This window comes from Quercus suber, unplaced genomic scaffold, assembly GCF_002906115.3.
Source record: "Quercus suber isolate HL8 unplaced genomic scaffold, Cork oak 2.0 scaffold_487, whole genome shotgun sequence".
Lineage (NCBI taxonomy): Eukaryota > Viridiplantae > Streptophyta > Magnoliopsida > Fagales > Fagaceae > Quercus > Quercus suber.
In genome coordinates, this window is record NW_027069937.1 from 132,133 (window position 1) to 159,307 (window position 27,175).

Here is a 27,175-nt window from a genome sequence, read left to right on the forward strand (position 1 = left end):
GAATAGAGAAAAAATAGAGAGGAGAGAGTTTTATATGCTTTGAAAAGGGGGAAAAAATAGAGGGTCCAACAGAGAAGAGAAAAGGGGGAAAAAACAGAGAAAAAACAGAGAGAAGAGAGTTTTATATGCTCTGAAAAGGGGGAAAAAAACAGAGTCCAACAGAGAAGAGAAAAGGCCGAAAAAAACAGAGAGGAGAGAGTTTTATATGCTCTAAAAAGGGGGGGGGGGGGGGAAACAGAGTCCAACAAAGAAGAGAAAAGGGGGAAAAAGTTAGAGAGCAAAGAGTTTTATATGCTTTGAAAGTGTGGACAACGACAAACTTGCCAATGCAGTGTTGCAGTGAGAGAACACTCAGTAAAAGAAAAAGTGTAAAAAAAAAACTAAAAGAATAGGAAAATGTTACTTGATGTTGGTTGATTGCTGGCCCACTCTCTTCCAAACCCTAGAAGAAGACGAAATGCCTTTGCTGAGTTTGCTCTGATGTTTTTTTTTTTTTTTTTTTGGAGAAACTGCTTTGATGTGGGTTGACTGCTTGCTTTGCTCTGATGTTCCCGAAACTTCTTTGATTTATCTTTTGTTTTATCTTTTGCTTTATGCTTTTTTTTATTTTTTTTTATTAATTTATTTGATATAGTGGGTGACAGCTCATCCCCCACTGAGGTAACAGTTTTAAATCAACCATACACCTCTTTAAATTTACAAAATATGCCATCACAGCCCTTAAAAGCACAAATCAGCCTTAGGCGCTCGCCTCTAGCCTAACAAAATACATCTGGGCGAGCGCCTAGGCTCCAGAGGCTTGTTTTTTCACTAGAATCATCCATTAACCATTGGCTAACTCTATGTAGGGAAAATGGAAGATTGTAAGGAATTTTTTAGAACATTATATACTTACAATACATTTTAGGTACATATTTGAAGCCACATGTAAGTTTTACTTTTCTTTCTTTCTTTTTTTAAGCATAGTGGTTAATATATTGGGGGCTCTTATGTTTGGAGTGTTATATTACCATCAATATAGCTTTGATATGGTCATTTATGGAGAGTTTTCTTTGAGATACTTGGTTTTGTTATGGCTAAGAGTCTTGTGGCTCGGCTAGCTCCCCCTCAGTGTTTCCAACTAAGACGTCCAAGGTTCAATTTCCCCCTCTCTCAACTATCAATTTATCAAAAGATACTTGGTTTTGTTACTATATTGATCTTTGGCTCCTATTCTAGCACTAAACAATTTTCTTTACACTCTTACCAGTTACCACCATATTTTGACATTCCTCTTATTTTTATTTATCCTTCCTTCTACTAGCATACTTGGATTTTCTAAATTTTCCCAAAAAGTTTTGAATTTTCCCCCCTGCTGTACTTATGTTAAAGAAGTCACTGAGTTCTGGTTTAGGGAACTATGGTATCTACTCAAAAGTCTCAGATCTGTTTCTTTTTTAATTATTATTTTTTCCCTTTCATGTGGGGATGATTTTTATTAGCCCCAAGTCCCTATGGTAGAACGTTGGACATTAACTTTCTGTTTATTATAACTACATTAGTCAGAACCTAGTATATTCATGGTAGTGTAATAATAATCTCCATGCAGGTGGCTCTTTTGAATGGAATTACTATGGGTGGTGGGGCTGGAGTTTCAATCCCTGGGATGTTTAGGGTTGCAATTGATAAAACTGTATGTAGCAACTTCGCATGTAATTTCGTCCTTTTCTTCTCTTATCTTTTTTTTTTTTTTTTTGAGAAACTTTTCTTTTCTTATCTAGTTGTTGGTTTTGATGATTGTTTCGAATTTTTTTCCTTACTGACTTTCTTTTGTGGAAGAAATTTTTTAATTATTTTGCACCCTCTAAATTAGACTAATTATTTAATATCGTTAAAGGAAGTTTATTTTTGATAGATCCTTAGAAATCAGTAGGCTGAAAGTCTCTGGGCTCGATGATCTTGAAGGCTAAGTCCTGTAAAATCAAATAAAATCAGAGAAAGACCGGTGGAGGCCGGTCCAGAATCCTCCGATGGTAAAGTCAGTGGGTTGAAGTAAAAAGGAAAATACTTCTAAGACTTCACTATTTTTCCAGAAAAAATGTCTGAATGCCCTACCTTCTACGTAGAGGAGTGCTTATATAGGGTACATTGAGCGGTTATTTGTCGTGATAACCACTCCTATTGTTGAGGGGTCCAGAGAATTCAGAGATAACTTCCCTAACTTCCGTGGAAGTTACCTTATTTGGTCCGGTGCTTCATTGTGGTTAATGGAGGCTTTGGTTCGTTTGGCATGTCGAGTTCAAAATGATCGTCCGTCCGTTGTCACAGACGGACAAGGTTACGCCCTTCCATCATCAGGGAAGGATGAGGTCACGTCCATCCTTTATTAAGGAGGGACGAGATCACGTTTCTTGGAAGAGCGAATCGTTAGTGCCAAACCTCGTCCGTCCATTACTAAGGACGGACGAGATTCGACTTGAGGACCAGCAAAGGGTGGACGAGAAAAAGAGGGACGAGTGTAAGAGCCCCTCGTCCCTTCCTTTACACCTTGTCACGGACGGCCCATATGGACGATATGAAACTAGCGCATTTTCCTTGCACCATCAGTTGCCCCCTTGTCCATGGGTTGTCCCATAATATATAGAGATACAATTCTTTGGACGGAGGAGCTTTTTTCATCAATTTAGATGTGCCACGTGTCATAATTTAGATGGTGGCTCGTCTCGTCGATTCAGTTTTTCGAGGCAGAGACCACGTGTCATCATCTGATTGATTGTGTCGCCTCGTATGCCCAGGTCAGCTATCTATAAATAGTGGAATGCCTCCACTACCCTCCTCACTTCTGAGATTTTCCTTCTTTGACATTCATCGTCTAGAGCCTCGTCTAGGAGTTTCCTCGCGTCCATAGTTTCTGTTCGTCCTAGAGCCAAGTATTCCCTCTTTTCTCGTCTTTTAGGTTTCCAAAATTTTCTTTTCGAAAAATGTCAGAAATAACTATCTCCTCGTCTAGCAATAGCACTAGGAAAGCTATAGACGAGTATTATGACGACAGTAGTGATAGCTCTAGTGACACCAGTAATAGTAGTAGGGGAAACACCACGGACGAGGAGTATGTCTCAGGGGTCCCTAGGTTTTCCCTAGAAGTAGTGCAAGAACAACTTAGAAAAACTTTAGGGTCCCAGGCAGGCACTTCGTCTTTCATCCCTCCGTCTAGTCCTTTGGACAAGACGGAGATAACTGTGTATAGTTGCGCTGTAGATATTCCTTCCAAGACGGACGAGGATAGACTAAACAACCTTAGGGAATGGTATCAAATTCCGGACGAGTTTAATCCTAAATTACCCGTCCGCGGAGAGTGGTGTTGTAATCCCCATTTTGGGATAGGTGTATATGAAGCTTACCTTCTAGGAGGTCTTAGGTTTCCTTTAAATGCCTTTATTAGAGAGTTGTTATTTAGACTAGGTTTAGGAGTATGTCAATTTAACCCAAATGCATGGAGATTGATTATCTCTATGCAAATTTTGTGGAGGGAAGTATTTGGAGGGGATCGTCCTATTACTGTGGACGAGTTTCTCTACTATTACAAACCCTCTGAAATTCATCAATCCCCTGGCTTTTATCAATTCACGGCCAGGGGTAAAGATTGTAGGTTGGTGAAATCCTTGGCCTCGTCTGACAAAAAGTGGAAGATGGAGTTTTTCTTCGTCTCTGACAGACGTTGGCTTGGATTCATTTGGTCGTTTTACTGGGGACCTAGGGAACCTTTGTCCTGAGGGTAAGTCCCTTAGCTTTCCCCAACTCTTTTTGTTTGTGTTTATCATTATTATCATTATTTAATCTCCTCTTGTTTCATTACAGCCATTGGACGACCTTCTTTGAGCAAGCTGCATCGAGACCGCGTCCACAGGGCTCGTCTACACACAGATAGGGATTTTCATTCCTTGGTTAATCTCAGACGACTTCCAAAGTGGGGGTTAGGTCCTAACCCGTCTGAGATAGCACTTGCACACGAGATTACCGTGAGAAAAAGTAAGTTTCCAATTTCAAATATCCCTTGCATCTCTCATTTTCACTTTTTTTTTTTTTTTTTGTCAAAGAAAACTCTCCCTTTTTCCTTTTTGTCAAAGAAAACTCTCCCTTTTTCCTTTATAGGAATGGCAACCATGAGAGGAAACAAAGGAAAGGAAGTAAGTGGTGAGGGGGCTCGTCTTGAGCCTAAGCTTCAGGCTCGTCCGTCAGCTAGAGATAAGAGGAAAACTATATGAAAAAATTTAGACTTGGAGAACCTTCCTAGTAGACGTGGTAAGAAAACTAGGCACGGCTCATCCCAAGTAGTCAAACCCAATATTCCATCGTCCCACCAACCTGCCAAAGTATTTGATGTTAACTCGTCCGCTCCTGCTGAGACCACTCCGTCCAAGACTCCTCCGTCTAAAACAACTGTGTCAATCTCGTCTCAACCTTCCCGGAGGGTCCCTTCAAATATTATTGAGAATGAAGACCTAGCCTGGGAGCATTTTAAGAACGCTGTTTCTGACGAAGACATAAACGCTTGCTATGACATGTCCCTAAAGGACTTTGAACACTCTGGTGTTCATGATCTTTTCAAGGTAACGTCTATACTTCGTCTTGACTGGAAATTCTCATTCTTCTTCCTTTGTTTTTTCTTTTCTTTAACTTTTACTTGTTCTTTTTTCTTTTTCTTTTTCTTTTTTCTTTTTTTACAGGGCATGTCGAAGTTTATAGCAGCGTCTAGACAAACCACAGGTTTGGACAAGACGAGGATCTTGTTGGAGACGAGGATTCAGGAGTTAAAGGATGAGGCTAAGAAATGGGCTGAAGTGGCTGCCAAAACCATGGACGAGATGAAGGAGTTGAAAACTTTGGTTGAGGAGCTGAAGGTCAGTGCTGCGAAGAAAGATGCTCGTCTTGAGGACCTACAGAAAAAGAGTGATAAGCATAGTATTCTTCTCTCCAAGGCGAAGGAGGACGCGGTGGCTGAATTCAAAGTGTCCAAACAGTACACTGATGTTTTGGACACTAACTATGCAGTAGGGTTTGAAGATTTCAGAATGGAGGCTATGGAAAAGTTCCCTAGCATAGACTTTCGCTCCATTGTACTTAATCTAAATGCTGCTGCCACTAGAGGACGACGCCACAACGCTGCCTCAGGACGACCCTCATGTCAATTTTGTAGTTTAGAAAATATTTCAAATGTTTTATGCTTTTATTCCCCCTTTTTTTTTTATATGTAATCCAAGCACATTAGATTCGTCCATGTTTAAGGGCAAGTTTTCATAAAACAAATTTTATTTTGGGAGGGTGTTTGGACGTTCCTCGTTCGCCCTTGAGACAATTGAATGAATACTGTTTCATTTATATATGCATGGATGAGAGTTTTTATTTTCATATACAAGAATTCTTGTTTAGCTCGTCTACATTTCATATATATATATATATACACTTTAACCATTTTTATTGGAATTTCACTAAGTGTGATTTGTCCATGCGAAATGGTAACTAAGAGCATTAGTCGTCCTTTGACTCGTCCTTGCATTTTTCTCGTCCATGGACAGCTTTTTAGCAGGTGACTTAACAAGTTCAAAACGTCTATGCTTTTCCTCGTCCATGGTATGGTTAGGTATTATGTTCTACCTTGCCCATCCTATGGACGAGCACGCCTTGGACTTATTTGTAATTTGCTCTTAGGCATGGGCTTTACCTCGTCCTTTTCTTTGGACGAGCGTGCCTTGATTTCACTTTCTAGGAAAGCTTGAGATTACATCTCCGTGTCCAGAGAATTTTCTCGTCTTGAGCTTTTTAGCTTTTTTCAAGAGTCAATATGAACAAAAGCAGTATGGAAATCATGGATTCACACAACATTATGTACATTCCACAAACATTGTTCATAACATAGATATTGTTCATAGACGAGGCATGCACTTTAGAGGCTAATGCCTTTATTACAACAAATACAAACCAAACCATAATTTCGTCCATACGTTTAACGTAATAACATAGCCACACTAAAAACATATAAATAAACAAGTTTTTATGTAATCTCTGGGCTTGTCCAGAGTCATGCTCCTCTAGGCTGGTAATTTACTGATAGTACCTCCTCAAGTGCTCCACATTCCAAAGATGCTCTAGCTTCCTCCCATCAAGGGCTTCCAAGTAATAGGATCCCTGTCTTTTGCAGTTTACAACTCTGTAGGGGCCTTCTCAATTAGGTCCCAACTTCCCATGAGCTGGATTCTTTTTTGCAAAGGAAACCCTTCTTAGGACGAGGTCCCCTATGTTGAATTGCCTTGGCTTTACCATTGCGTCATATTGCCTAGCCATCAGGTTTTTATACCTCGCCATCCTTTGCTCAGCGTCCGTCCTTACCTCGTCTATTAAATCGAGGTTCACACAGAGTTGCTCCTCATTATCTTCATCCTGATAGGTTGCCACCCTATGATTGGCCATGTACACTTCCGCAGGTATGACTGCTTCAGTTCCATAGGCTAGCTTAAAAGGAGTCTCTCCTGTAGGAGTTCTCGCTGTCGTCCTATATGCCCACAAAACACCTGGTAGCTCATCTAGCCATACTCCATTTTCCCCCTCAAGCCGAGTCTTGATTATCTTTAACAAGGATCAGTTTGCAACTTCAGCCTGGCCATTAGCTTGTGGGTGGGCTGGCGAGGAGTAGTGATTTTGAATCCCAAAGTGTACGCAAAAATCTTTGAAGAGTGCATTGTCAAATTGTCGTCCGTTGTCAGATATCAGCACCCTGGGCACCCCAAATCTGCACACAATGTTCTTCCATACGAAGTTTTTGACATTTTGTTGTGTGATGTTAGCTAAAGGTTCTGCTTCTACCCACTTGGTAAAATAATCAATACCAACCACAAGAAACTTCATCTGCCTTACACCTAGTGGAAAATGATCCAGGATGTCTAGCCCCCACTGCGCAAAGGGCCATGGGGCCGTCATTGGAGTTAAGTATTCTGATGGTTGTCTGGGGACGTTGCTAAACCTTTGGCATTGATCGCAGACCTTGACGTAGGCCTTAGCATCAACTTGCATGTTTGGCCAGTAATATCCTGCACGGATGACTTTGTGGATGAGTGACCTAGCTCCTGAGTGGTTTCCACATGCTCCTTCATGAATTTCTCTTAATATGTAGTTTGCTTCGTCTGGAGCCAAACACCTGAGATAAGGCTAGGAAAAACCTCTTTTGTAGAGAACCTCGTCCAAAAGAACGTACCTGGCTGCTCTTACCCTCAACTTCCTAGCCTCATCTTTTTCTTCTGGAAGTCGTCCGTCTCTTAAGTACGACACGATTGGAGCCATCCAATTTCCTCTACTTTCCACCTGCTGTACTTCTGGGATGTCTATGCTCGGTATGTATTGAATCTCATCGAACTTATCCACAGCTTCATTCGCTGAGGCTTCTTTTGCCAATGTGTCAGCTTCCACGTTCTCCTCCCATAGGATTCGAACAAAGTTAACTTCTTCAAACTTTTTTATAAGGCGCGTCACCCTGTTAAGATACTTCCTCATTCGTTCTTCCTTAGCCTCATACATTCCATTCACTTGGCCCATGATTAATTGAGAATCTCCCAGGACGAGGAGTGACTTCGCTTCTACAGACTTAGCCAATTCCAGCCCTTTGAGAAGAGCTTCGTACTCAACTTCATTATTAGTTGTTTGGTACTGCAAACGAACTTTGTGTCTCAGTTTGTCCCCCTCTGGAGATTGCAAAACCACACCTATTCCTCCTGCGTACTGCGTGGACGAACCATCCACATGGACGATCCACTTCTTGCTGTCTTCCATCTCATCTACATCGTCAGAATTTAGTGTAAATTCTGCAATGAAGTCTGCTAGAGCTTGAGCTTTTATGGCATGCCTTGGTTGGTACTTTATGTCAAACTCACTGAGCTCGACGGCCCACTGAATCAAGCGCCCTACAGCTTCTAACTTGTTCATTGCCTTCTTGAGTGGGTGATCCGTCATGACGTTGATGACATGAGCCTGGAAATAATGCCTTAGTTTCCTGGAGGCTGTTATCAATGCAAAAGCCAACTTCTCCATTAATGGATATCGTCTTTCTGCTCCTTTCAGTGCTTTGCTTGTATAGTATACAGGTCTCTGTGCCTTGCCTTCTTCTCTCACTAGTGCTGAACTCACTGCATGCGGGGTGACTGCCAAATATAAATACAACTCTTCTCCTTGGACGAACGGGCTTAATAAAGGAGCCATGGTGAGATATGTCTTCAAATCTTCGAAAGCTTTCTGACACTCGTCGGTCCATTCAAATGCTTTTTTAAGAATCTTAAAAAATGGCAAACATTTGTCAGTAGCTTTAGAAACAAACCTGTTGAGGGCAGCAACTCGTCCGGTGAGTGACTGGACTTCCTTAACATTGCTCGGAGGTTTCATATCCAATATTGCTTGAATTTTATCAGGGTTTGCTTCGATTCCTCTGTAGGAGACCATGAATCCTAGGAATTTCCCCGATGATACTCCGAAAGCACATTTGCTTGGGTTCAACTTCATGTGGTACTGTCTCAGTATGTCAAACGTCTCTTGTAGGTCGTCCAGATGCCTCTCTTCATCCTGAGTTTTCACCAACATGTCATCTATGTAGACTTCCATATTCCGCCTGATCTGTGGACGAAACATGTGATTGACCAGTCGTTGGTATGTTGCCCCAGCATTTTTCAAACCGAAAGGCATTACTTCATAACAGAATAATCCTTGACTGGTAACAAAGGACGTCTTCTCTTGGTCTGCTTCATCCATCCTAATCTGATTATATCCAGAGAAAGCATCCAAGAAGCTGCGCAACTTATGGCCTGCAGTAGAATTTACCAACTGATCAATGCGTGGCAACGGGTAACTATCCTTGGGGCAAGCCTTATTTAAATCAGTGAAATCAACACACATTCTCCGTTTGCCGTTTGCCTTCTTGACCATTACTACATTGGCTAATCAATCAGGATAGTATACTTCTCTAATGAACTTTACCACAATTAACTTTTGGACTTCCTCTTTAATGGCATTATCTCTCTCAGGGGCGAACACCCTCTTCTTTTGTCGTACTGGCTTTAAGGAAGGGCATATACTCAAACGGTGGGTAATGACACCAGGGTCTATACCCGGCATGTCTTCGTGACTCCAAGCAAACACATCTCTGTTTTTATTTAAAAAACAAATGAGGTCCTTCTTAACCTTTTCCTCCAGGTCTGCTCCAACCCTGGTACACCTTTCAGGGTTATTCTCGTTTAGGGGAATATCTTCCAATGCTTCAATGGGTTCTGCCACAACTCTCTTTTCTTCAAGATTGCTTGAATTTGCTCGTCTGTAGCCAGCATGGCCAGATAACACTCTCTTGCTGCTAATTGGTCTCCCTGTACTTGCCCTACCCCATACTCCGTCGAGAACTTAACTGGCAGGTGGTAGGTAGACGTAACTGCCTTCCACCTATTTAAGGTCGGCCTTCCAATTATGGCATTGTAAGAGGACGAGCAATCTACTACTAGGAAATTCACATTGGTAGTCAACTGTTGTGGGTATTCTCCCACCACTACTGGCAATGTAACAGTACCTACAGGCTGTACCTTCATTCCTCCAAAACCTACTAGGCGAGTGTACTGGACGAAGCTGGTCTCGTCCGACCCTCATCTGCTGAAAGGCAGGATAATACAGAATGTCCGCTGAACTTCCGTTGTCTACCAGCACTCTTCTGGTTGTGTAATCAGCAATAAGCAGGGCGATAACAATAGCGTCATCGTGAGGATGGTGGATTCTCTCAGCTTCCTCATCCGTGAAGGTAATCGCCCACTCGTCCATGGACTTTGCCCTTGGTGATCGTCCAGAAAGTTGGACGCTCTGCACTTCCTTCAGGTATGCTTTCTTTGTTTTGGACAATTGTCCAACTGGACTTCCCCTTATAATGACTCTTATTTCTCCGAGCGGTGGTCGTGATGATTCCTCTACCTTCCCTTTCAATTTCTCGTCCTTATGGTCTCGTCCAAGGAAATTTCTCAGCTTCCCTTGCCTGATAAGATTCTCAATCTGCTGCTTCAAATCAAAGCACTCGTTCGTATCATGCCCGTGATCTCTATGGAAGCGACAATACTTATTCCTATTGCGCTTGTTGGGATCTCCCTTCATCTTCTCCGACCACTTCAAGGAAGGCTCATCCTTGATTTTCATAAGGACTTGCTCGAGTGGTACATTCAAAGGGGTGTACTGTTGATTTTGCGCTGAAGGGCCTGCCTTCTTCTCTCGGTCTTTCCTATCTTCTGTTCGTCCCTTCTTGGAACGAGGACCTTGTTCCGGCTGATGCATTGGGTTGGCTTCCGCTCTCTCAACTCTTTTCCTCTTCTTGGCTATGATAGCCTTCTCTGCATTCATAAAGTTCTTGGCTGAATGAACTAGTTCAGCCATGGTCCGAGGCGCCTGTTCATATAACTTGTGGATAAACAAATCATAATGAACCCCATTATGGAACGCCGCCAGAAGGAGCTTATCATCCACCTCGTCCACTGCCGAGGCGTCCCTATTGAACTGCGTGATGAAGGATCGCAAACTTTCATTCTCTCCTTGCTCTATGGTTAGCAAGCTAGACGAAGAACGTTTGTGCCTCTGCCCTCCGATAAAATTATTAACGAACAACTTGCTTAACTCCTCAAAGGATGTCACTGTGTTAGGAGGTATTTTGCTAAACCACACTCGTGCGGGCCCTTTGAGAGTGGTGGGGAAGGCTCTACACATTATCTCATCAAGAACCCCTTGAAGGTGCATGGTAGTCTTGAAAGTGGCAATATGGTCGAAAGGGTCCCGTGTTCCATCATACGAATCCAAGGAAGGCATCTTGAATTTCGGAGGCAAGGGGTGGCCATTGATAGAGGCTGTGAAGGGAGAGTCTGTTCGGTGAACTAGGTCTTCTATAGGGTTAGTTCTCCTCATGTTCTCCCTCATCTCATCCATAACTTTCCTCATCTGATTCATTTCCTTTTCCAAGTGTGGTACCCTTCTAGGAATGGTACCCCTTGATTGGCTCTCCGATTCTGCATGTCTCCCATCCCCTTGACTCTGTCCGAGATCTTCTCCATAGGCCTCATGATGTTGCCTTTTAAGGGTAATCTCCCTTCTCAATTCTTGATTCTAGCGAGTCAACTCTGCCATAGTGGCAGCCATTGCTTGCATGTGTTGGCTAGGAGGGGGTTGCATGGCTAGTGCAGATTGTTGGGCACGATGGGGGTTGCTGGAAGCGTCTCTACTCTCTTGAGGGCCCGAACTGGTAGCCCTTGATCTGGTCCGAACCATTTCAGCCCTTTATCGGAGAAAGAATTCACGGAACTCAACAAACGAAGTTCGAGCGTGACAAATAATCCTTTCCCATAGACGGCGCCAACTAATAGATCCTTAGAAATTAGTGTGCTGAAAGTCTCCGGGCTCGATGATCTTGAAGGCTAAGTCCTGTAAAATCATATAAAATCAGAGAAAGACAGGTGGAGGCCGGTCCAGAATCCTCTGATGGTAAAGTCAGTAGGTTGAAGTAAAAAGGAAAATACTTCTAAGACTTCACTATTTTTCCAGAAAAAATGTCTGAATGCCCTACCTTCTATGCAGAGGAGTGCTTATATAGGGTACATTGAGCGGTTATTTGTCGTGATAACCGCTCTATTGTTGAGGGGTCCAGAGAATTCAGAGATAACTTCCCTAACTTCCATGGAAGTTACCTTATTTGGACCGGTGCTACATTGCGGTTAATGGAGGCTTTGGTTCGTTTGGCATGTCGAGTTCAAAATGATCGCCCATCCATTGTGACGGACGGACAAGGTTACACCCTTCCATCATCAGGGAAGGATGAGGTCACATCCATCCCTTATTAAGGAGGGACGAGATCACGTTTCTTGGAAGAGCGAATCGTTAGTGCCAAAGCTTTGTAGACCTCGTCTGTCCATTACTAAGGACGGACGAGATTCGCCTCTAGGACCAGCATAGGGTGGATGAGAAAAAGAGGGACGAGTGTAAGAGCCCCTCGTCCTTTCCTTTACACCTTGTCACGGACGGCCCATATGGACGATACAAAACTAGCGCATTTTCCTTACACCATCAATTTTTGTAACTCAAATTTGTCATGCATTAGGGTGGTGGATTTGGTTTGTTGACTTATAACTGAATGCTCAATTTTATTAGATAATTGAGGAGTATGATCTTCTACTTTCATTAGCATACACTTATTGTCACAACCCAAGGAAGCACTAGCCACATCTATGCTATACCCTAAAAGGATTAGTCAAGTTATAATTGGGGTTGCTTGTGATCTCCAATATAGCCCAAGCTTGGTAACACCCAATGTATTGCTTAACACACGTCTGCACAACACATAACTATCCAATCCACATAATCTAAGTATCACAATCTTTCCACTCAATTCCTTATGTTCTTGTCAAGTCCCACGTTGACTCTAACACTATTTGTATCGACTCAAGTAAGTGCTAGCCAAATCTATGCTATATCCCAAATGGACTAGTTGGGTTACAATTGGGGTTCTTCATAATCCATATATAGCCCAGGTCAACCTAGTAAACACTCGATATGGGACTTAGCACTTGTACACATTACACGCCCTTATCCAATCCATGTAATCTAGGAATGAAACTATATGTTTGATTCTTTTTGCATATTTATGTGATGGGAAAAATAGTGTTGGATTTCTTATTTATTTCAGATTCCTTAGTTGCTATACATCATTTGCTCAGACGGGTTCAAAAATAATTTATTCTTACAATTCACAGGTTTTTGCTACTCCTGAAACTCTAATTGGTTTCCACCCTGATGCTAGTGCATCGTTTTTCCTCTCACATCTACCTGGTCACCTGGGTATGCCTGTAGTGCATTGTAGTTTTTCACGTGTAGTCAAAATTTTCACTGAATTTCTTGTACATGGTTTTGTTGATTTGGACTATTTCTGGTTCTTGCATAAGTCTGATAAAAACATCATGTAAAGCATTGTTTTTGCGATGAACATACTGCCCTAATGTGAATTTACCTAAATCTTTTATGATTTTCTTGTAATGTTGCATTGGAAGAAATTTAAGGGATGTATGAACGTGAAATTTTTAAAAGGCCTTTAAAATTAAAATAAAATCTCTCAGATTTTCATAGGAATAAAGTGAATGTGGGAATGAAGTGCCTCTGCAAAATATTTTTATTTTGAAGCATGCTACTCATCTCTAGAAGTACACAGTGGCAGTTGGTTCAGCAATGTTCTTTATACAAATTGCATTAGGACTCTTGTCATGAATTTGTTGTGTATATGTTGGACAACAAGCTCTAGCAAATTGCTTTAAAAGTTCTGTAGTCTAAAATTTGTGTTGAGGCATTGTTATGGCTACTAGTAGTTGACATATGGGGAGCTGCATTTGGTTTCATTGCACCATAAGATGTCACAACCTCTGTGACCATTATACTGAAAGTAAATGCTGCAATGACAAATATTCTAATGCTAAAGTTTACTTTGGATAGCTGGGTGACTTTATTCAATGTTGTTTTCCGAGCAACTTGTGGGGTTAACTTGACCCTTTCTACATATCAAGCAATGTTGACAATGTAATTGGGTCTTGATAAATGAGAAACCAATTAGTAGGATGAATCATTGATGACACCTGTATTTGCTTCTCAATTAAATTCTTATATAGTTTGTATCTTTTCTTTTTTGCAAAGGAGTACTTGGGTCTCACAAGACAAAAATTTAATGGAGCAGAAATGATTTCTTGTGGGCTTGCTACACACTATGTGCATAGCTCAATTAAGATTGTTGGACCCTTTCTTCGTTTTAATCATCTTTCTTGTTTATATAACATAGTATTGCCTCCTTTTTTTTCCACAGAAGCTTGCATTAATTGAAGAACAACTTAGGAAATTGGATACTGATGATCCTTCTGTCATTGAAACTTCTTTAGAAAAATATAGTGACCTTATCTATCTAGATAATATAAGTGTACTTCACAGGTATGTCTATTATACCCTCAGGTGTGTGAATATTTATGTAGCAGATATAAATGCTGATCTATTTATTATGCAATTTTGTCTAGGATTGAAATACTTGATAAATGTTTCAGCCATGACACAGTTGAAGAAATTACCGATGCCTTGGTAAGAACATGTTGATTTGCATATTTCTTTTTATTTTAGAACTGTTATGTATTAACTCATTACAATATAACAGATTTCCATGATACTTTGTATGGTACAAAATGTTCAACATGTCTGATTTCATACTCAAATCTTTTTCTGTTATTTTTAAAATTGATGGTACAAAAAAAAAATAAATAAATAACAGAAAATCTTAGGCATGAGAAACCATATTGCTGGAGAAAAGGAAAATTAAATGAAAAAATATCTATACCAACTCTTACTTGGGGAACTGTATCATTTTTAAAAAAATTTGCTTCATCAAGGAGACACTTTTCAATTAGTCGATCTGAGTACCCTTTAGATGCTTCCTGTCATCTTCTTCTTTACAAGTGGCTAGAATGACTGAAGCAGCCATATAGCCAAAATCATTTTATTGAATTTAAAAAATACAACTTAACAGAATCATGATGAATGTCTTTAGCTACCTCACAGTTGATTGGAAGGTAATTTTGTAGGGATACATATTATATACAGATAATGGAATTGCTAATGAGCCCTTATTCAAATGACACTTCTTAACTTAAGAATGGGATGGAGGCTAAGGTCAGGGGTTCAAGACCAACCCAAAGCATGTGTAAACATAAATAAATAAAGAAAAAAATACAAATAATGGAAGTGTGTCTTGAATTGGTTACTTCTTCCATTTGACTTTTTGGACCATATCTATATATAATGTGTGTTGAGTCTCTTAAGTACTAACCTGAAGGTTGGATTGTATGAGTTTGTAATTGTTGCATACTAGTATTACCATCTTTATGGTAATAAAATGAAACAAAACATGTGGGTATTTCTCTAAAGTGTTACTCCCTATACTTTTCTGGATGAATCTTGTGAGTTGTGATTGCGTTTTTAAATTAAACAATTCTCTCAGGAGAGTGAGACAAGTAAAACAAATGATGCATGGTGCATTTCCACCCTAAGGAGACTTAAGGAAGGTTCACCATTAGGCTTGAAGGTTTCTTTGAAATTTGTGAGTCCCTGATACTCAGAACCTGGGCCTTTTTCCCCTTGTCCCCTCCTCCTCCCCCTTTAAGAAACTATTGCATTACAACCTAACCACCATACTAGCTCAGATACTAGAAGGTAGATTTCAGACCCTTGATCAGTGCTTGATACGTGAGTACCGAATGTCACTGCAAGGGATATCTAATCAGGTTTCTAGAGATTTTTGTGAGGTATACATTCTCCTGATTATCTTCTTAATAAAACAAACCCTCATGATCCTAGTTACTTACTTTTTTTTTGTACTTTTTCTGAAGGGTGTTTGGGCACAAATGTTAGATAAGGACCTGGCACCAAAGGTATCATCAGCTTATGTTATCAGCCTTTTGGACAAGTGGGGTAGTAATATTGCAAATATTGCATTTAAGAATCCAATCTAAAATTCATTTTTTTTTTTTAAACAAACCAAGTTGTTGTAAAAGGAGAAGGTACTGTGGAAGACTGGGGTTCTATCATTGATAATCAGATTTGTCGATGGCAATATTGCTAATCTACTTTTATTATTAGTAGATAATTGTCCATCGATTACATTTAAATTGTTGAATTGTCATGTTTTATTTGCAGTGGAATCCTCCGAGCTTGGAACAAGTGTCCAAAGACATGGTAGAGCACTATTTTTCACCACTTAGCAAATTTGAGCCTGATCTGGAGCTACCCACAGAACTGCAAGAAACATTCACATAGTTAATCAAATTGCAACAGTTTTACTCCAAAGGTATTTTGGATGAATCTGCCTGGATTGTGGCCTTTCATCGTTGGAAATTATCAATACAAAGGGGAGAACTAACCCATTATTTTGTAGCTTATTGTTGACCTTGGAATGAAAGAAAAGTAAAAGAAATAAATAAAGTTGTAGATTTTGTTTGGACTAGTGGATGTGGCCTACAAAGAACATCACAATTACACAAGAAATTCTAATCAAAGTATGTTTCTAGCTTTAAGACTGGTAATTTTGGGTTGTTGTCATGGATCTTTTTTGTGACAGAAGAATGTACCTCATTGAACAGGGACTAGATTGAATTACGCAGTGTTGAAAATTTCTTGAAGTAATAGTGGATTACTAGGGAGTAGGGATGGGGCAATTGAAAAAAAAAATCAGTTTCTTTCCTGAGAATTTTATTAATTCATTTCCATAGAGTTCATGTCACATGAACAAAAAATAAAAATTACTTTGTTGGGACACCTGTTGTAATAATTCATGTATCTAATTTCTTTTATATGTATTGTCCATCATGACACCAAGGACACTTGTGTACCAAATTCCTTAGTTCTTGTATTCTTGCATCTCTCTTTTACTCTATAAGAATGCCATTCTTTTTGTTTAGAGTTATCCCATCTAGTGCTCTAGTACATTAGACAGAAGTCTTACTCCCACATATTTCATATGCATGTCCATGAATCATCAAAGAATCCGCTGTGAAATTTTACATATTTCCTTGGAAAACATGTGTAAGGAGAATGGGAAGTTTGGTGGGGAAGTAATATCAGAAACCAAATGACTAAAAGTACTGTATAGTGCAGAGCTGCTTGTTACTAAAAAATTTAGCTTCTTAAACTGGAGAACAGAGAACATTTGGTAACATTTTTCTTTTTCAATAATTAAATTTTTATACTGCTTTGGTGGTTTCTTCCCTAAGTTACTCTAAAAGATAACTATCAACCTTCCTCCGGTTAATAGATTGGTGTCTCGTTTCTTTACTTTCAAGTTGTGCTCGAATCATGCCCATGTCGGCCTTACAAATAGAAAAGAAGTTGATCCAAAAGGATTCCTTGATTGAATAAGTTATAACAAGTGTGTATGGGTCAAGTTGGAGAGTTTTTTTAACCCAACGTTGAGTTGATAAATTCTCAACCCAACCCAACTCATTGGACATGTAGAAACCAACCCAACCAAACCTACATGAGTTAGGTTGGATTAGTGGGGTTGTACACTTATGCTTACATGTTTCATATCTTATAAAAAATTTGAACTTTTATTAAAACTATTTAAAAAAAAAATTTCCAATAAATTATTATAATTCACATAATAGACCTAAATTATATTCCAAATATATCAAAACTAATTCTCAAAATACCAAAATAAATCAAACTAAAAAATCAAAATATAATTAGGTATATTATGTGAATTATAATAATAATTTATTGGGTTTAATAATTTAGCCACTAATTGAGTTAATTTTATTGAACTATTTTTTTTGGGGGGTTTAATATTATTTTATTGGGTTAGGTTTAGATGAGTTGAAAAAGTTATTAACCCAAACGGGCCAAACCCAACCCAACTTATCAACCCATGAAAAAAAAAAAAAACAAATCTTAGGTGTTGGGTTGGGTTGAATTGGCTTGGTGGTTAGATGCACACTCCTATAAGCATTAAGAATTTAATCCAATTTTACTCGTACAATCATCTGCCACTATTACATGACCAAATACTTTACCTCTTCACAGATATTATTATGTACAGTCATCTATAAGAATTTTTATAAAAATAATGGCAGCTATGAAGCACTAAAAAAGAGTTGTTTAGGACCTTGGGCAACAAGGCTCCAATATGCACATAAATGTTGAAGAAAACGCACAATTTTGAGAAACAAAGGAGAAAAGGAAATATAAATTGGGTCATTTGACCATGCAGGCATCACTTCCATCGAGAAAATACAACTCAAATATTGATATCTTTTCTTAGCACACACCACAAATAACCCACACACTTCGGAATAGTACAAAGTAGTACATACCAAAAAATATAAATAAATAAATAAAATCCTCAAATCAGCATGATTCTCAAAACAAATTGACAAACAGAAGCAGCTTCACTATAAAATATATATGCTATCCCGTAAGTAGAATTCCAATAAAATCAGAATTTATAGCTTTTCATGTATGTGAAAATACATGCATGGCATAGGCTAGATCTGTGGTGATTGATGTGTATAATTGAAGGAACAAACATCAAGAAAGTCAGGACAAACATTGTATTGCTCTCTATGAAGATAAATATTAGATTATGAAACAATACACTGTCAAGAATTATGATACATGCTTGTCCGACTAGAAAGTCGTGTAGTATTATTAGTGTATTACACAGGATAAAACAAAAAAATGGGCACCTAAATTTATTTCTGCTTTTCAAAATTTATTGATATCCACAGGATCAAATTTATCACAAAAACCTTGTAAAGTTGACTAAAAAAAATTAAAAAATCACTATAACAAGACAAATTTAGCCTATCAATTAATATAAAGGCAAATGCTTCAATTGAAATTCCCAACTAGTCAGCTGGGTTTGTGCCCTTGTAAGTATTAACTAATTGCGTCTGAACGTCATTAGAAACAACTGAATGCTCTTTGTATTCCATTGTAAATTCACCCTTTCCCTGCACGGATAGGGACAAAGAGGTCAACAAGACAATTCTAGACAATTCAACTGGGAAATAAGTAAAGCAAAAATTTTCATTTACAATACAGTGTGAAAGTTCAAATAGCGTTGAAAACACTATGAACGTTTAGACCCCAAATTACAAATTATCAATTCAAGCTTATTATCAAACAATTAATATGCGGAACATGAACATAAGTCAAACACAGAATTGATAAACAATCTAAGCCAATTATAATCACATCCACAACAGAAAATAAATAGCAGAGATAAAGGAAGAGAGATGCAAACACAAGGACAACACACGATGTGTTATCGAAAAAGAAATTGAAGCCCTCGGCGTAAAACCTCTCCGCCGCCCTCCAAGCGGTCAATAATCCACTAGAAAATGTAGTTAGGATACATGAACAGCAATAAACCCTCCAAGCCTAATCTACCCATGTACCTAAGCCCTCCAAGCTTTCTACTCCAACAAGGTTGCGCTGAACCTTTTTCTTTTCTAGCTTACCGGATTCCGCTATAACCCATAGCATCAACCAATAACCATTGGTCCCTTCCAAACTGCTTTCCTTAGCACCAAATGAACCTTCTCACAGATGTGAGTGTGATGAGAAAATGATTTGGTCAAGAACCTCTCAAGGATGTATCAATGGAGAGGAAGAGAGTAAAGGAATTTGAAGAGTCTCTTAGTGAAGATTAGGGATGAGGCAATCTTGTTTTTCTCTAGGGTTTCTCTCACGAAATTCTCTCTGGAAGCTCTCCACTTTTCGTGGGTATAAGGGTTTATATATAGTGGTGTGTGTTTGGAATACGAAGAGTCAGTTTTTCCCAAACATGACTGGTTGGCGGCTTGGCCTCACGACTAGTCTAAGTTGCGAGTTCAAGTCGCGAGATAATGGCTTGGCCAGCCTGGGACTTTTGTCCTGTAGTATGACAACTGGCGTGACCCTTCACCTCCCCGCATGCTTCTCACGTGTGTAGCAATTGGCAGCTTGCAAGTCGCAAGTCAACCGCGAGTCCTAACCGTGAGTCCCTGCTTCTTTGCACATTGTTGAGCAATTTTTTACACTCTCTTCACATACTACCCTTATATGAATCCCACCTAAATACAGGGTTACTAAGTGCTAAATTACAAGCAAATTGGCACAGAATAAAGCCAACAAGATGGTTGATAACTTTCAACCTTACACAGTGTTCTGCTTTACCTGTGTCATTGAACGAAGAGACATTGAGTACCCAAACATGTTGTTCAGAGGGATATGGGAAGACAACAAAATGACTTCTGAGAAACATTTTTTATTTTTTGATTAGGAGTTCTGAGAAAGATATGACTATTGAAACCAAAGAATTCAACAGCGTAATGAACATTGACAATTTGGCTTGATGGCAGACTGATTTGCACTAGTTTTTTGCTAGCATAACAATCCAATGTTTTGAATTGGGAAATTCCTCAAATAAATCAGCATATTAGCAAAGTTCTCATTGTTCTAAAATCAAATCATCAGCTTTAGACATCAATATGGATGTTAGTAGGAAATAATAGGTTTGTGGACAGATCAGATGCTACCATTACATGCAAAAATTAAACATTGATTACAGTTAATAGGATGTAAGATAGAAATTAGAAACATAGCAGCAGAAAAAATTTATGTAGTTGACTCATAGGAATTCATAAAAATGTCATGAACAAAGTTAGTGCGGAACTTTTAGTGAAAAGATAGCTGGAAAGTAACTAGAATTACATTATTACATTTTTAAAAAAAAAATTTGATCCGTGGAATACATGATTACTTGATGCCAGACTTAATAAAGCATGATATATAACATCCATATGCTACAGAGACAGACAGACCAGATGTTTGAGAACAGGCCAAGAAATTATTGTTTATTTTGAAATCTAAAAACCAATCATAGAAACTATTTCCTCTATTCATTTAAGACAAATTTTTTGATATTCAACAGGAAACAAGAACAGATTTTCATGGCATGCAATTTTGAGGACCAAGGTTCCTTAGGAGGTAGCTTTTTTTTGCTTGGACTGTGGCTCACGAAAAAATTCTTCGCAAGTGCAAGAATATCATTGCTAATTAGTGCTATGTGCAAAGGGGCTGGGGAGTCAATCAATCAACTCTTTCTGCATTGCACTATTTCTAGGGAGCTTTGGTCTCTCGTTTCTGCTTTATTTGGAGTCTCTTAGTTCATGCTAAACTCAGTGAATGATTTGTTAGCATGACGGAGATGGAGCTTTGAGGTTCATCATAGTTCTGTTGTATGGAATTCTATCCTAATATGTTTGGTTGGTTCAATATGTATACCCCCGTGTACCAGAGGTTTGCCCCTTTTTTTCCAAAGAATTCACTATTTTTTTATAAAAACCAAAAAATAAAAAATCAATATCAAAATCTAGATATTCCAAGGAATCTTGATATTCCCTTTCTTCTTGTACATAATTTTTTTGTTTTTCTTTTCTGTCGCTTGTACAAATTTTTTCTGGCTACTTCATTTCTTTAATGAAGTAGTAGTCTTCTTTTAATACAATTTTTCTTACTTGTAAAAAAAAATAAAAAGAAGAAGAAACCCAAGCATTGAGGTTTTGCAGTGATTAAACAAAACTCTGCCATTAATTTCTTGAAAAAAATGCAAGTCATGCACAAATATGCATACATAAGTTATATATATATATATATATATAAAAGAAAAAGAAAAAAGCTTACATGGGCAGTAATCACAGAATCATTTCCATCCTGGTCATTTCCGACAATAACACCTTTTCTCCTATCATGTGATAAATGCACAGAAATAATCAGACAAAATCATTAGAAAATCTTTATGATATTCTGGTTAAAACAAAACAACTCACTTGTTGATATCACTAGCAACAGTGCCCTGAAATTCAGTTGGAACTTTCAACTCCACCATCATGACAGGCTCCAAAATTACCGGTCTGGCAGCTATATAGCACTGTTTCAAAAAATTGAAATATAAATGCATGGAAGTAAAAGAAAGCCTAGTAATTAGGTTATACTATAATTAAAAGGCTAAGAATAGCCCAAATCGCCAAGAGACAATTTAAATCCATTTTACAGGGAATTACACCCTGAACGCAGGATTTGAGAATACCCTGTCTAAATGCATATATTGCGGCTAACTTGAATGCAAGTTCACTGGAATCCACAGAATGGGAAGAACCATCTGTTAAAACAACACGAATATGTTCGACTGGATGTCCAATTAGTGAACCCCTGTACATGCAAGAACAAACATTATACCAATTCATATTCACAATGAAACTAGACCATGGTATGATATAAGATCATAATACTTTCTAAAATAAATAAAAAGCTAAGATGACCATAATACTTTGAAAAACTCATGCAATATTATAATAACATGATGCTACTCACAAATTCGTTGCTTCTTTAAAACCTTTCTCAATTGCCAGGATAAAGTTTGATGGTATAGCTTGCCCAACAATCATGTTATCAAATTCAAACTTAGTTCATGACCCTTGAGGAAGTGGTTCGATATATCTGCAGTATACAAAATAAAAGATAATACATAACTAAACCGTGGGAAAAGCAATATTATGATTCCTTTCTCAAGGTAAATTTGTTGTATTAACTACCATTTACTGGACAAATAATCATATGGTTCTTGATATTTGCTTCCTTTATTAAAAAATAAGCCTAAAGGTTTGTTGGAGAATGAATGAATTATTGTGTATTTATTTTGATTAATTAAATTGTACAAAGCCACTCTGTTTTGTAACTAACAGGCTAACAGCCAGTAGTCGTTGATGGTTACTGTGCTAACAGAATTTTAACTGATAACTAACTTTACTTACCTTCCTAACTAATCAAGTAATAACACATGGCCATTAACACAACAAACGGAGCACAAGAAATTACAACAGTGACTATACACGACTTGTAGCTTTATAATAAATTGTTATGACCAACAATCAACACAGAATAGTTGACATGTCGTAGTCAATGAAACACAGTTATACGACTTGTCATTTTTCTTCTGATCTCCGTGCTTTCATTTTGCTGTGATGTTGTGTGGTTGGCTAAAATTCCCTTTTTCTAATTCATGAGCGAATGACAAAAGCTAGTCTCTAAGAGTGCTCAACACAGCAGCATGTATGCTGCTTGTTTTTGTTTGGCTCCTTTGTTGTGCAACTCATAGTATATATGCTTTTTCTGATATCAAATCGGCCATTCATTAAAAATACACACAAATTCAACCACAAAAATTGTTTCATTCCAAATGTTTAAGGCTTTGATTTTCCTTTTGGATCTCTTCTCGAAATTCCTTGCTAGTGTATTCATTTAGTCAGGGCCATAGCCACGTACTGGCCCAAAAGGGGGCCGGCCTAAGGTTTTAAAAAATAATAAAATGTGTATATATTATATAATTAATAGAAGTACTATATCTACAATATTTTCACAACAAATCATAAGTGGTTAGTTGTTATTAGTTCAAATTTGAACTTACCGTTGAGATTACTTTTTTGTTTAATAAATAACAACCAGTTACAACCTGCTACTTAGAATTTGTCATGTAAAATTAAACTTAGCCCCTTCAAACATAATTTTTGGCCCCTTAAACCTTAAAAATTGAAATAGCCCAAATAACAACAAAAGGTAACTCAAACAAGAACAAAAATAGCCCAAACAAGAATAAAACTAGCCCAAATGACAACAATAAATCTAACAAGAAGCCCATTTTTTTAAACTTTCAAAAACAAAACAAAAATCTGATAAGGATTAGTGAAATTTTAATTGTTTAGTGTATTTCATGAATTTTTGTTTTCAAACTTCAACACCCCCCCCCCCCCAACCCCAATCATTATCTTCATCTATTGAATTACAAAGTTTCTTGGACTATTATCACAAGTTTTGCAAAAAAATTTCATAGCATTAAATTAAATCTATTAAATCAACAAAATTCCAAAACATACTCATTCTCTCTCTTATCTATATGCCAAATGCTTTACACCCCAACATTGAATTTCAATCTACCCAACAATTTTAAATACACATATGAGCAACCCTATTCTTAGTTCTCATCTATTGCTTAATTACCTAAAGAAGATCCACGCGTCATCAGCAGTGAGAGATAAAATTCATAATTCTCTTCCTAAATTCTCATAAGTAGCATATTAGTTATTTGCAAATTTCAAATTAACAACAAGACAAATAATGACGTCGCTAAAATTTATTTGCAAAGGATTTTAACCTCCTCGCAATTAGTTAAGAATAATAGTGACAACATTAAGCTGTCACTTAAAACATTTTTGCAAAAGGTTAAGAGTGTCGCTATTCTATTAATTGCGAGGAACTTTGTCATCACTATAAAGTTATTTCCGACCAAATGTTTATGACATCCGTGGTAATATTTTATATAATTTTTGAAATATTTTATTATTTATTTATTTTTAATTTATTTTATAACATTTTTGTTTAACTATTATCTTACAATAGTACAATAATTACTAAAAATTGATACAATAGTCCAATAATTACTATAAATTGATCCATCGAAAGATAAAAATTCATATAAGTTCAAACTTTAAAATATAAAATATACAGAGAAATCTTGAAATTAAACCTTGTTTTAAACTTAAACAACTAGAATTATGACTAGATCTATATTAGTCTTCCTCTAAGTCACCCTCCAAGTTGCTTTCAACCTCTATGTTATTGTTTGAGTTGCCCTCTTCATCTCTGCTAGTACCATCCTTAAAAAAAAAAATTTTAAAAAAAAAATCGAGTTAAAATGAAACAATATCACCACCGGCCTCAGCAGACAATATCCACTCCAAAGCAGCATGTCATTGAGTGGCAGAGTTTATACTCACTGAGCTTTGGTTTTAGTTGAAGGAACAACCAGTAACTTATCCTCAACCTTAGCATCATGTTCAGAACTAGTCTCCGTTTTCACACTGAGCAAATTGGAAGAATGACCAAGAGAAAAGCAAAGTCAAGTGGCTTTTATACACAACACACATGGCTCATGTGCACGTATTGCTTTTCTTTTTGTATTTGCCAACGGTATGTGATGTGAGGGTGGAGTACTGTGGAGGGAGGATTTAAATGGGATCGATGTATTGGTGGTGGGCTGAGAGTCTGGGATCCATTGATTAAGCCACCCCCAACCCCATTTGATCTCAGCAATACTTTCAGTGCTCCAAAACTTTGATCTTGTCTAGACAGTTTTGCATGTGCTGAATAGCATCATTGACGAGACAAGCCCCAACTACAAGTTTGTACTGCTCAAATTTTAGCTCATCATACTTCAAGGCTACATTTCTACAAGCCTTTATACTCCCTAGCAAAAAGGAAAAAATGGTATTATATTCCATTTTGATAGATGAAAAAATCTGATAAATTGTCAGAAAAAAGTTCCGTATGGCAGTACATAAAATTAGATTTGCATCTTTGTTATGCTAATCATGAAGAAATATAAGTTATTTAAGTAATTCAAACTATGATAAACACACACATATATAAGCATTATCAGCAGGGCAATAGAGTATCCATCTCTGTTATTTGAATTACCACTTAGGTCCAATAAGTTAAATAGCACAGGGCAATTTCCAATACTCCTAACCATGGTGATGGCAGACCAAACCTTTTGGTACTCTTCCCTTGAAGCTCTAATGATGCAAAGCTTTGTGATGGGATTCATATACTTGACTACACATAAACAACAAGTTCAATGATTATTGAAGACATGACACTGTATTGAAAGTAAAATGCAAGTGTGCATAAACAAGAGAAAAGGCAAACTAATAACTGGCAATATGGTACTTACCTTGGAAGGATCCCAGTGATGAAGCAAGACCACACTCTCCAAAGTTTACAAGAATGCTGTCTTTGATCCCTTTTGAGACATTAAATTGGGTAATAATGATGGGATCATGCCCAGCAAGATCTCTATTAGGATCCAAGAAAACTTCCACAATCATGTACCTATTTTTAAATCCCACCATAATTCTCTACCTGACATAACAATTGTAACATAACACAATTCAGCATGGACAAGAGGAATTCTTTTGCTTTCTTTCTTTCTTTCTTTTTAAGATGAAAAAAACAAATAACCTTGTACAGACATGATGGGGAATGACTAAATTGATCGTCAATGCAAAAATTGATAAAAGGAATGAATTAAAAGGAAACTTTAGAAGACAAATAAACATAACCACGATTTGGAAGTTCAACTGGTTTGGAACTTCAACAAAATGGTTATATAAGAAATGATACAGAACTTTAGCATAAGGCCTCTACAGAACTATCAAACAAACATGAAACCATATAAAAGAGTTATTATCAAGAGCGGACGCAATAGGTTGAAACTCTCTCTCAAACAAAAAATATATAAAAGAATTTGAAGGTTTAGTTCTACTCAAAAATCAACTGTAGCACTAAACAATCAACAGGTCAGCGAATAACTCAAAACACAAATGGAAGTAAGAACAAACAGCTTGAAACTCATAACTACACCTAGATATGTAATCCAAAAAACAATTAAACCCAAGGTGATCAAGTTAATCGGTTCTACGGTTTCACCCGAAAACTGACAGAATTTGGTCATAAACCATCAACTAAAAGAGCGTTTTTAAAACCCAAAATTCTGATTCACAACAGCAACTTCTCATAGTTTATTTTACAAAACTCATTTTAAACCCAAAACACCGTTTTGCATCAGCTTATACGAATACACCCTAAATTCAAGCTTTGGGTAAAACTGATAAGTGATTAGGGATCCCAAAAATTAGATCTGAATTCCAATATATCTCATACCAACAAACATGCTTAAAAAAATTTCATTCTAAACAAACCTATACTTCAAAAAAAAGCTAATCAAACGCAATAACTCAATTAAATAGTTACTAATATTTTCTTATCAAAATTGAAACAGTACAAAATTCATTCAAATATCACTCAAACACAGGCTCCAATCACAATCACAATCACAATCAAATTCACACAAAAGAAAAATAACATCCACCACTACGAAAGAAACTTACCTTTTTGGGTTTTAAGAAATCGCTGCAAAATAAAAGAATATTTTAACTCATGTTTTAAGAAAACTACCAGACCATCAGATCCTCGCCGACCTTGCAAGCAAACCTCTAGACCCACACCAATATCACCATAAAAATCACCCAAAAAGACAATACTACCGCCGTGAGATAGAGAGTGAGTACTGAATGAGAGACAGAGACAGACACAGAGAGAGAGAGAGAGGAAGAGAGAGGCTTGGTCTGAGCTGAGATATGGAGAGAGAGAAAAGGGATGAGAGACCCTGAACTCTGAAGAGAGATATTTTGGGATTAAAATATATTAGAATTTTTAGATCGTTGGCACTATTGGCAAAAAATTTTACGAGTTTAGCATTCAAAAGAAATATTATCTTATTTATGGTTTACTTAAAAGGGGAACTATCTTTCAAAATAATTTATGGTTTAGAGTATTTAAAGGCCATCTTATTTATACTTTTATTTTTAAAAGAAATATTATTTATACTTTTTTTTATGAGAGAGTTTCAATCTTATTTATACTTGACTTAAATAAAAAGATATAAATACTTGGCAAACTCATTAATCCA

The 27,175-nt window shown here is 37.5% G+C and overlaps 2 protein-coding genes and 2 long non-coding RNA genes across 5 annotated transcripts; 2 read left to right on the plus strand and 2 right to left on the minus strand.

The window, feature by feature from the left end:
- Positions 1-848: 848 nt before the first annotated feature.
- LOC136061153 (uncharacterized) lies at positions 849-13,225 on the plus strand. Its single transcript, XR_010624829.1, has 3 exons — positions 849-927; positions 1,589-1,672; positions 12,780-13,225. It is a non-coding gene; the product is annotated as an uncharacterized LOC136061153 (long non-coding RNA).
- A 550-nt stretch (positions 13,226-13,775) lies between these two features.
- Positions 13,776-15,155, plus strand: LOC112011145 (uncharacterized). The gene is made up of 3 exons (XR_010624828.1): positions 13,776-13,995; positions 14,079-14,139; positions 15,053-15,155. It is a non-coding gene; the product is annotated as an uncharacterized LOC112011145 (long non-coding RNA).
- Positions 15,156-18,143: 2,988 nt separating this feature from the next.
- On the minus strand, positions 18,144-22,346 carry LOC136063120 (elongation factor G-1, mitochondrial-like). Its single transcript, XM_065763033.1, has 4 exons — positions 21,680-22,346; positions 21,420-21,520; positions 21,274-21,334; positions 18,144-18,557 (listed from the first exon to the last, which is right to left on the minus strand). Exons 1-4 carry the CDS (start codon positions 21,692-21,694, stop codon positions 18,453-18,455), a joined length of 282 nt encoding a protein of 93 aa, XP_065619105.1. The 5' UTR covers positions 21,695-22,346; the 3' UTR covers positions 18,144-18,452.
- A 1,726-nt stretch (positions 22,347-24,072) lies between these two features.
- LOC112011127 (probable ribonuclease P/MRP protein subunit POP5) lies at positions 24,073-26,895 on the minus strand. Of its 2 annotated transcripts, XR_010624826.1 has the most exons (5): positions 26,595-26,895; positions 25,379-25,566; positions 25,123-25,260; positions 24,423-24,892; positions 24,073-24,302 (listed from the first exon to the last, which is right to left on the minus strand). XR_010624826.1 is itself a non-coding variant. In XM_065763030.1 (4 exons), exons 2-4 carry the CDS (start codon positions 25,554-25,556, stop codon positions 24,744-24,746), a joined length of 465 nt encoding a protein of 154 aa, XP_065619102.1. In that variant the 5' UTR covers positions 25,557-25,566; positions 26,595-26,895; the 3' UTR covers positions 24,073-24,743. The 2 variants fall into 2 exon arrangements, 1 of the variants encoding a protein (XP_065619102.1); XM_065763030.1 differs by having other exon boundaries at positions 24,073-24,892.
- Positions 26,896-27,175: the final 280 nt, after the last annotated feature.

Bases quoted from the DNA above. Each gene is read 5' to 3' on its own strand.
- LOC136063120 (XM_065763033.1), bottom strand. The intron at 21,335-21,419 runs GTGAGTTGTTTT...ATCACATGATAG, and splicing joins GTTGCTAGTGATATCAACAA to GAGAAAAGGTGTTATTGTCG. The intron at 18,558-21,273 runs GTAAGCTTTTTT...CTATCCGTGCAG, and splicing joins ATTCTGTGATTACTGCCCAT to GGAAAGGGTGAATTTACAAT.
- LOC112011127 (XM_065763030.1), bottom strand. From the start codon at position 25,556: ATGGTGGGATTTAAAAATAGGTACATGATTGTGGAAGTTTTCTTGGAT. The intron at 25,261-25,378 runs GTAAGTACCATA...GTTTATGTGTAG, and splicing joins ATCACTGGGATCCTTCCAAG to TCAAGTATATGAATCCCATC. The intron at 24,893-25,122 runs GTAATTCAAATA...CCTTTTTGCTAG, and splicing joins TAACTTATTGGACCTAAGTG to GGAGTATAAAGGCTTGTAGA.